Source organism: Selaginella moellendorffii, unplaced genomic scaffold (genome assembly GCF_000143415.4).
Source record: "Selaginella moellendorffii unplaced genomic scaffold, v1.0 SELMOscaffold_7, whole genome shotgun sequence".
Classification (NCBI taxonomy): Eukaryota; Viridiplantae; Streptophyta; class Lycopodiopsida; order Selaginellales; family Selaginellaceae; genus Selaginella; species Selaginella moellendorffii.
This window is the reverse complement of record NW_003314268.1, coordinates 2,484,181-2,493,943: the sequence shown is the minus strand read 5'-3', so window position 1 is coordinate 2,493,943 and position 9,763 is coordinate 2,484,181. Positions and strand designations below refer to the sequence as shown.

General features: G+C 49.8%; 3 protein-coding genes across 3 annotated transcripts; 2 read left to right on the top strand and 1 right to left on the bottom strand.

Moving 5' to 3' along the window:
• Nucleotides 1-604: 604 nt before the first annotated feature.
• Nucleotides 605-1,930, bottom strand: LOC112345210 (phospholipase A1-Igamma1, chloroplastic-like). The gene has a single exon (XM_024671534.1). The coding sequence runs from the start codon at nt 1,928-1,930 to the stop codon at nt 605-607; it is 1,326 nt and encodes a 441-aa protein (XP_024527302.1).
• Nucleotides 1,931-3,538: 1,608 nt separating this feature from the next.
• On the top strand, nt 3,539-4,864 carry LOC112345209 (phospholipase A1-Igamma1, chloroplastic-like). Its single transcript, XM_024671532.1, has one exon. The coding sequence runs from the start codon at nt 3,539-3,541 to the stop codon at nt 4,862-4,864; it is 1,326 nt and encodes a 441-aa protein (XP_024527300.1).
• Nucleotides 4,865-6,825: 1,961 nt separating this feature from the next.
• Nucleotides 6,826-8,223, top strand: LOC112345208 (phospholipase A1-Igamma1, chloroplastic-like). The gene is made up of 2 exons (XM_024671531.1): nt 6,826-7,629; nt 7,765-8,223. Exons 1-2 carry the CDS (start codon nt 6,826-6,828, stop codon nt 8,221-8,223), a joined length of 1,263 nt encoding a protein of 420 aa, XP_024527299.1.
• The last annotated feature ends 1,540 nt before the right edge of the window (nt 8,224-9,763 follow it).

The following is a 9,763-nucleotide window of genomic DNA, read 5'->3' as shown; positions in this document are numbered from 1 at the left end:
CGTCGTGTTTGTTCATTCTCTATAAGAGAATGAACGCTGCTGACTGCTCGGCGTTTCTTTTATTGACTAATGAGAGAATGAATAGACATGACGAGTCAACTTGACCTAAGAGGGAATCACGAATATTCTCTCAATAGGTTTGTGCATTTCCACGAAGGAAGTCTTGTTTGTTCCTCACTAGGAAGTATATATATTGTTGAAGTAAGGCTTGCAATACAGAGCAAATTCAAAACCAGAGCAAACAACACAGCCCACAACTGCCAGATACTCCTGCTAGCTCCTGAGGAATCAGCCAACCATGCTTCCAAACATCACTCACTACAGCTGCATCATCGCTCACTCCCTTGTGGCCAAGGAGCTCAAGAAGGGAAACAATGCAAGCAAATTGTTTGTAGCAAAATGTAAACTAAAATTTTCAAATCAAGATATTTACAAAATTCAATCGAATGACCCAAACCAAAACTCTATAAGCCATTGCAAGCGTGCCACCTTTCAGATATACGTGCCAAACAGAGCTTGGTCCTACTGATCAGCGTGAGGCCTCTGTAAAAGAATGAGTTTGTAAAAGTCCACCACCGTGATCGTGATGGAAGAAAGACGGGCTCTACTGCTTGGTGTCCTTAAACCACCAGTTTGCTGGAACTCCAAGCTCTGCCTTGAGATAGTCCGATCTCTTGTTCACCAGTGCGATATCCCGGGTGCCCGAGATACTGAAGGGCTTGCTCGGCCCTTGGTAGCCATCAACCAGGTGAAGCAAGGCCTCCAAGTTGTGCAGATCGGTCAAGCCACCATCTTCCCTCAGAAACGGAGAGATGTCGCTGCTGAGCTCAAACTCGGTGCCAACATGGGTGTAGGCCCATGGGAACCTGTGGAAGATGAGCGAGATGATATCACTGCTGTCCTCGTTGACAATCACCCCTGGAACTTTGGGCACCAGGTCTGCGGCATTGCGTGTCTGGAGGACTTTGAGCCCGAGCTCGAGGCACCGGTTCTTGAAACCCCGATTCCCAACTCGGGGTGCCGAGAATGTGAAGACGGACACCGGGGTATTGCTCCCGGGCAGCCCAAGCTCTGTCACGTCGTAGGCGCTGAGGAGTGCAAGCGCGCCACCCAGGCTGTGGCCCGTGAACGTCATACTCAGCTGCTCGCCCTGGTAGAGCCCGACCAATCGCTTGATCTCCGAGTGGAGCTGCTGCCTCGCGCTCATCCCGGCCTGATCGCCGGGGACTGGAGACGTGTAGATGCTGAGAAATCCCGTCTCCACTTTCACGCCTTTGGTGTTGTGATCCGTGGGGTCGAGCCCGGTGGGGCGGAGGAGATCCTTGAGGTTCTCGATCCACTCGAGCTGCGTCACCGTCCCGCGCCAGGCCACCACAATGTCGCGGCGTCCCAACCGTCGGATGGCCTCGTCCGACGTGGCAACCGCCACGAAGCCCATCCAGTTGGTGTCCGACGTCCACGAGTCGTCGCCGGGTTGGGCGTTGGAATTGGAGCGCTTGAAGAAGCTGGGCAAGCCCAGCTGCGATGTTGCGTAGAGATAGGCCGTGATTTCGTATCCCGTGCTTGGGAGTCCCACGGATTGGAGGAGCTCCTCCTTGGAGAACTTTGTGTCTCCACAGAATTCCGAGCCCTCGCTGTATTCGAAGCCGTCGTAGCAAGCCTGCGCGAATTCGCCGTATCGGATGATCTCCCGCCGGAGCCGCTTGTCGATGGAAGCGTTGGCGGGCGGGAGGAGCGGACTCCAGTGGCATGCATCCCGCCAGCCTGAGCTCAGCGCCAACTGCGTCTCCTCCAGCTCCACAACGCGCGCGCCATGACCATCTCCTTCAGATCTCTCCAACGTTCTTCTCTTGAATGAGAATGACAATGAATCTCCTTCTCTCTCCAACGTCCTTCTCTTGAATGACAGTGACAATGAAACTCGTGCCATGATCTCGATGCTTGCTCCCGGGGCTTTGATGGGCTTGGACAATTTTTGATACGCCTATCGATCGATCAGCTCCTCCTTGGCTAGTATGAATCAGATTATCGCTCCCTTTGTTGTTTCTCCCTTCGTGTAGATTGCTGCTGGAATGCTGAGATTGTGGCAGAGGATTTATAGCAGTATTGCTTTCGAAGTTTGCCACCGGGTCAAAAGCATATACGAAATTCTCGCGTTGATCTCATGGAAAACATAACAGTCAAAGTTCAAACCACCAGGGTCAACTATACGCAAGGAGGTGTCGCGTCTTTGACCAGCAGACTTTCACTGAAAACTTTCACTCTTCACTCTCATCTGTCCACTAAAGCAATTGGTTGTGAGGTCAGGACACTGTTCTCCTCCTTTTCACTTGGGGATCAAAGGTGTAGATTGGAAGTCCTGACGCCAGGTACTTGATCATCTCCTTGACGAACCGCCTAGAGTCTCGATTGAGGAAAGGCTACCAAGAGCAGCGCCATCACACTCTGGGGACACCACAGTCTTGGAATCTCTGGCTGTTTCACCTGGTGAATTCCAAGAGTGTGGTGGCCCCAGAGTGTGATGGCCCACTCTTGGGAGCCTTTCTTCGATCGATCGAGACTCTAGGCAGTTCATCAAGGAGATGATCAAGTACCTGGCATTAGAACTTCCAATTTACACCTTTGATCCCCAAGTGAAAAGGAGGAGAATAGTGTCCTAACCTCACAACTAGTTGCTTTAGTGGAAAGATGAGAGTGAAGAGTGAAAGTTTTCAGTGAAAGTCTGCTGGTCAAAGACGTATACCTACTTGCGTATAGTTGACCCTGGTGGTTTGAACTTTGACTGTTATGTTTTCCATGAGATCAATGCGACACGGTGGTGAACTTTTAAGAAGTATATCTAATTTGTAAAATTGGCTTAACGATGCACCTTCTCATCATCCACATATGCCACCTCACTTTGTTCTACAGGCTCATTGTTGTCTACCCATAATCACTAGCAGCAGCCAAGGATTCCAAGAGTGTGGTGGCCCCAGAGTGTGGTGGCCCTAGAGTGTGATGGGCTGCTCTTGGGAGCCTTTCCTTGATCGAGACTCTAGGCTGTTCGTCAAGGAGATGATTAAGTATCTGGCGTCAGGACTTCCAATTTACACCTATGATCGCCAAGTGAGAAGGAGAACAGTGATCCCGACCTCGCAACTGCTTTACTGAAGGGATGAGAGTCAAGAGTGAAAGCTCAGTGAAAGTCTGCTGGTCAAAGACGCGATAACTCCTTGTGTATAGTTGACCCTGGTGGTTTGAACTTTGACTATTATGCTTCCCATTCGAGAAGAAATTGAAGAGATCAACGCGAGAATTTCGTATATGCTTTTGACCCGGTGGCAAACTTCGAAAGCGATACTACTATAAATCCTCTGCCACAATCTCAGCATTCCACCAGCAATCTAAACGAAGGGAGAAACAACAAGGGGAGAAGTTCTTTAGGAAGCCGATAATCTGATTCATTGCAACCATACTCGCCAAGGAGGAGCTGATCGATCGATAGGCATATCAAAAATTGTCCAAGCCCATCAAAGCCTCGGGAGAGAGCATCGAGATCATGGAACGAGTTTCATTGTCACTGTCATTCAAGAGAAGGACGTTGGAGAGAGAAGGAGATTCATTGTCATTCTCATTCAAGAGAAGAACGTTGGAGAGATCTGAAGGAGATGGTCATGGCGCGCGCGTTGTGGAGCTGGAGGAGACGCAGTTGGCGCTGAGCTCAGGCTGGCGGGATGCATGCCACTGGAGTCCGCTCCTCCCGCCCGCCAACGCTTCCATCGACGAGCGGCTCCGGCGGGAGATCATCCGATACGGCGAATTCGCCCAGGCTTGCTACGACGGCTTCGAATACAGCGAGGGCTCGGAATTCTGTGGAGACACAAAGTTCTCCAAGGAGGAGCTCCTCCAGTCCGTGGGACTCCCAAGCACAGGATACGAAATCACGGCCTATCTCTACGCAACATCGCAGCTGGGCTTGCCCAGCTTCTTCAAGCGCTCCAATTCCAACGCCCAACCCGGCGACGACTCGTGGACGTCAGACACCAACTGGATGGGCTTCGTGGCGGTTGCCACGTCGGACGAGGCCATCCGACGGTTGGGACGCCGCGACATTGTGGTGGCCTGGCGCGGGACGGTGACGCAGCTCGAGTGGATCGAGAACCTCAAGGATCTCCTCCGCCCCACCGGGCTCGACCCCACGGATCACAACACCAAAGGCGTGAAAGTGGAGACGGGATTTCTCAGCATCTACACGTCTCCAGTCCCCGGCGATCAGGCCGGGATGAGCGCGAGGCAGCAGCTCCACTCGGAGATCAAACGATTGGTCGGGCTCTACCAGGGCGAGCAGCTGAGTATGACGTTCACGGGCCACAGCCTGGGTGGCGCGCTTGCACTCCTCAGCGCCTACGACGTGACAGAGCTTGGGCTGCCCGGGAGCAATAGCCCGGTGTCCGTCTTCACGTTCTCGGCACCCCGAGTTGGGAACCGGGGTTTCAAGAACAGGTGCCTCGAGCTCGGGCTCAAAGTCCTCCAGACACGCAATGCCGCAGACCTGGTGCCCAAAGTTCCAGGGGTGATTGTCAACGAGGACAGCTGTGACATCATCTCGCTCATCTTCCACAGGTTCCCATGGGCCTACACCCATGTTGGCACCGAGTTTGAGCTCAGCAGCGACATCTCTCCGTTTCTGAGGGAAGATGGTGGCTTGACCGATCTGCACAACTTGGAGGCCTTGCTTCACCTGGTTGATGGCTACCAAGGGCCGAGCAAGCCCTTCAGTGTCTCAGGCACCCGGGATATCGCGCTGGTGAACAAGAGATCGGACTATCTCAAGGCAGAACTTGGAGTTCCAGCAAACTGGTGGTTTAAGGACACCAAGCAGTAGAGCCCGTCTTTCTTCCATCACGATCACGGTGGTGAACTTTTACAAACTCATTCTTTTACGGAGGCCTCACGCTAATCAGTAGGACCAAGCTCTGTTTGGCACATATATCTGAAAGGTGGCACGCTTGCAATGGCCTATAGAGTTTTGGTTCGAGAAGCCTCCTTGAAGTTCATTGGACCGAATCTTGTAAATATGTTGATTTGAAAACTTACTTTACATTTTGCTATTCCATGACACAAACAATTTGCTTGCATTGTTTCCCTTCTTGAGCTCCTTGGCCACAAGGGTGTGCGGTGCAGCTGAGGAGATCGATGATGTAGCTGTAGTGAGCGATGTTTGTATGCATGGGGTTGGCCGATTCCTCGATGATAGCAGGAGTATCTGGCAGTTGCGGACTGTGTTGTTTGCTCTGGTTTTGAATTTGCTTTGTATTGCAAGCCTTATTTCAATACTTCCTAGTGCAATGGCGTGAGGAACAAACAAGAGTTGCTTCGTGGAAATGCACAAACCTTTTGGAGCTCGCAACGGCAGCGGCAGCAGCAGCAGAGATGTCAGCGGCGGATCCAGTTCCAGACGAAATTGCAGACAGAGCAGCAGCTTGTGCAGCTTTTGCTGCGAGTTTTAAAATGTGCTGGCAGGACAAACGTGAGCTGCCTACCTGAAGGTCTCCTTTGTTCATTTCCGTCCAGAAGACTGTTTTCAATCGTACTTCTTCAGCATTGTTCAAGTAAGCATTCATCTGTAGGCAAAGGACATGAACTTGAGATACGAATGTTGAACGTTTTAGCAGCCAATAACAAGCCCATAGAACAAAATGAGGCAGAACACGTGGAGGGATGACTCGGCAGGGAGATCTGATGTGGCAGGGAGGGGTTTGTTATAGAGGATCAGGCGGCAGATCAGCAGGGACTTGGAGCCCGAGTGCGAGCTATGGAGCTGGGGGAATGCCCAACAAGGGCATCTGTCATGCCCGAGAGGAACATCGTTTCCTGGAACTCCATCCTGGCACCATTCTCCCATCGAACGTTGTGTCGTGAACATTGGTGATCTCTGCATGTAGTCATTCCGACGCAAGCGATTGACCACTTTCGTGAGATGATCCCCGACCAAGTTGCGTATGTGAGTGCTTTAGGCAAGGGACGCGAGTTCTCATTTCGATGAGCAATGACTGTGAATTCAAGCCTCAGCCCAGACACTACTGCTCCATGTTGGATCTGTGGAGATTGAGGGGTGGTATATCCCTACAAGAGTCAAAACCCTCACCGTGATTAGATCTTGATCATTGTTGCACCGTTCCCAAGCCAATCCTCTTCCCCACCACTTTTTTTGCCCCTGCATCCATTCTTCCTGCCAGGTCGGATCCATCTGTGTCCATCTCATTGTTCACATGTGCCTGATCGCCAGCAGCACCCAGGGATTCCAAGAGTGTGGTAGCCCCAGAGTGGCCGCTCGTGGGAGCCTTTCCTTGATCGAGACTCTGGGCAATTCGTCAAGGAGACCTGGCGTCAGGACTTCCAATCTAAACCTTTGATCACCAGGTGAAAAGGAGGAGAACACTGATCCCGACCTCTCAACTTGTTGCTTTACTGGACGGATGAGAGGTGAAAGTTCAGTGAAAGTCTGCTGGTCAAAGACGCGATACCTCCTTGTGTATAGTTGACCCTGGTGGTTTGAACTTTAACTATTATGCTTCCCATTCGAGAAGAAATTGAAGAGATCAACGCGAGAATTTCGTATATGCTTTTGACCCGGTGGCAAACTTCGAAAGCGATACTGCTATAAATCCTCTGCCACAATCTCAGCATTCCACTAGCAATCTACACGAAGGGAGAAACAACAAGGGGAGAAGTTCCTTAGGAAGCGATCATCTGTTCATTGACACCATACTCGTCAAGGACGAGCTGATCGATCGATAGGCGTATCAAAAATTGTCCAAGCCCATCAGAGCGAGCATCGAGATCATGGAACGAGTTTCATTGTCACTGTCATTCAAGAGAAGGACGTTGGAGAGAGAAGGAGATTCATTGTCATTCTCATTCAAGAGAAGAACGTTGGAGAGATCTGAAGGAGATGGTCATGGCGCGCGCGTTGTGGAGCTGGAGGAGACGCAGTTGGCGCTGAGCTCAGGCTGGCGGGATGCATGCCACTGGAGTCCGCTCCTCCCGCCCGCCAACGCCTCCATCGACGAGCGGCTCCGGCGGGAGATCATCCGATACGGCGAATTCGCCCAGGCTTGCTACGACGGCTTCGAATACAGCGAGGGCTCGGAATTCTGTGGCGACACAAAGTTCTCCAAGGAGGAGCTCCTCCAGTCCGTGGGACTCCCAAGCACGGGATACGAAATCACGGCCTATCTCTACGCAACATCGCAGCTGGGCTTGCCCAGCTTCTTCAAGCGCTCCAATTCCAACGCCCAACCCGGCGACGACTCGTGGACGTCAGACACCAACTGGATGGGCTTCGTGGCGGTTGCCACATCGGACGAGGCCATCCGACGGTTGGGACGCTGCGACTGGCGCGGGACGGTGACGCAGCTCGAGTGGATCGAGAACCTCAAGGATCTCCTCCGCCCCACCGGGCTCGACCCCACGGATCACAACACCAAAGGCGTGAAAGTGGAGACGGGATTTCTCAGCATCTACACGTCTCCAGTCCCCGGCGATCAGGCCGGGATGAGCGCGAGGCAGCAGCTCCACTCGGAGATCAAGCGATTGGTCGGGCTCTACCAGGGCGAGGGTGCCGAGAACGTGAAGACGGACACCGGGGTATTGCTCCCGGGCAGCCCAAGCTCTGTCACGTCGTAGGCGCTGAGGAGTGCAAGCGCGCCACCCAGGCTGTGCCGAGTTGGGAACCGGGGTTTCAAGAACAGGTGCCTCGAGCTCGGGCTCAAAGTCCTCCAGACACGCAATGCCGCAGACCTGGTGCCCAAAGTTCCAGGGGTGATTGTCAACGAGGACAGCTGTGACATCATCTCGCTCATCTTCCACAGGTTCCCATGGGCCTACACCCATGTTGGCACCGAGTTTGAGCTCAGCAGCGACATCTCTCCGTTTCTGAGGGAAGATGGTGGCTTGACCGATCTGCACAACTTGGAGGCCTTGCTTCACCTGGTTGATGGCTACCAAGGGCCAAGCAAGCCCTTCAGTGTCTCAGGCACCCGGGATATCGCGCTGGTGAACAAGAGATCGGACTATCTCAAGGCAGAACTTGGAGTTCCAGCGGCCGCAGTGGCAAGCATCCGCTGCTCCTCCCAAGACCTCCTCTCCTTCGGCCTCGCGCCCAATGCCTCCTCGGCGCTGTGCTCCAAGCTGGATTTCGATAACCAAGGAAACATTGTTGGCCTCCCTGGAATTTTCTAAAAGCTTTTACAAGAAAGAAGTTTACTATTAATACACATTAACACTTAAATAAAATGTTTTAAAGAAAAGTCAAGAAATACAATATATATTGTGAGGTCTAATTGTACGGTTATGATGTCGCATATTAATATTAATGTAATAGGATTTTGATAGCTATTGAATTAGTTTAAATTCAGACAATTTACTCTTGTATATAGGCTAAATTTTTTAGGTTAATTGATATGTACATTTCTATATTCCATCCATGCATTACAGTACATTATTACATTGGTAGAGGTGAGGGGCATTTTTTTATTATTCTTGAGGAGTGCTTAGATTTGGGATTTTCGTTTTAATTTAATTTTGGCATCATCTAGATCTCTCTTTCTTTATGGCTTTTTCAATTTTTTCTTTTTCTTTTTCCCTTTTTATTCATTTTCATGGAAAAGTAACAACCTCCTCCTCCTTTGATGTTAGAGTATAGTTTCTTGATGCTATATGCTTGTAATTAAATAATTAGACTCAGTTGATGGTGGTATTTATAACACATGATATAATTCTTCCTGCTCTCCCTTATATCCGGCTGAAATTCTTTCATAGAAGTCCTAAAGATAGATGTGTACTATTGGTTCAATCATTTTACAATGTTTATTATATATTATTCTTAGGATAATAGTGTAAGCAACTAAATTTTCTATTCTACTTTAGTAATTTAACCACACCTTTGACCACTTTGAGGAGTCTCACTCATAACCTTCATAAGTGTTCTTCCTGACTTGGGGAGATGTTACCACCATGAATAACATCTATACCATTCAGGCTTTGCATTTAGTCCAAGTGTTTTATATATCCAATCCTAGGTGCCATTGATATATCAGCTTGTTACACTAAAGTTATGTCCATTTACCTTTGTCTCATTAGTAATCCAAAGCTACTTGTACCATAATTTAATCTCGCAAAGGCTGAGCCATTTATTTATAAATGGTCATCCCAAGATCACATGTTAGCATCCTTAGGATGCCCAGAGACATAGAAAACACTATTTCCTAATATCTTTTCTTTAGTCTCCACCAAGTCCTTCTTCATCTATGGTCATGTTTGCCAACATTGCTATTGGGTTATGGCCCAAAGGCACAACCATTAAGTCCCATTGACTTCTGAGACTTTCTTACTATGTGACTATGCCTTTGGTCACTATACAAGAGGACTACTTCTTTTCCTTTCCACAGTTTAAGACTTTGGGATAACATTTTGAAACACCATAACCCTATATAAGCTTTGTGGGTACTCCCCACCTTCTGTTCTTAGGTGCCCTAGCTATGTGGCTAGAATGAGGTTCTAATGAGCTATGCCAGATATCTAAGTAGGTAGTGCCACCCACACTTAGATTGGGAACATCGACTATTCCGTCTCCCAAGGGAACTAAAGTTGCCTCTTGAATACTTCACTAAGTTACTTTGTTTGTTTGTTTATATCCACTTTAGTCTTAGACTTTTTAGTGGTTATATCATACTCAACATGTGGGTATAACCTTCTTAGGTCACACTAGCCTTTCTTGGCC

Excerpts from the sequence above, each read along its gene's own strand:
- LOC112345208 (XM_024671531.1), top strand. The coding sequence starts at position 6,826 with ATGGAACGAGTTTCATTGTCACTGTCATTCAAGAGAAGGACGTTGGAG. Across the intron at positions 7,630-7,764 it reads ACGTGAAGACGGACACCGGG|ACACGCAATGCCGCAGACCT; the intron begins GTATTGCTCCCG and ends AAAGTCCTCCAG.
- LOC112345210 (XM_024671534.1), bottom strand. The coding sequence starts at position 1,930 with ATGGCACGAGTTTCATTGTCACTGTCATTCAAGAGAAGGACGTTGGAG.
- LOC112345209 (XM_024671532.1), top strand. The coding sequence starts at position 3,539 with ATGGAACGAGTTTCATTGTCACTGTCATTCAAGAGAAGGACGTTGGAG.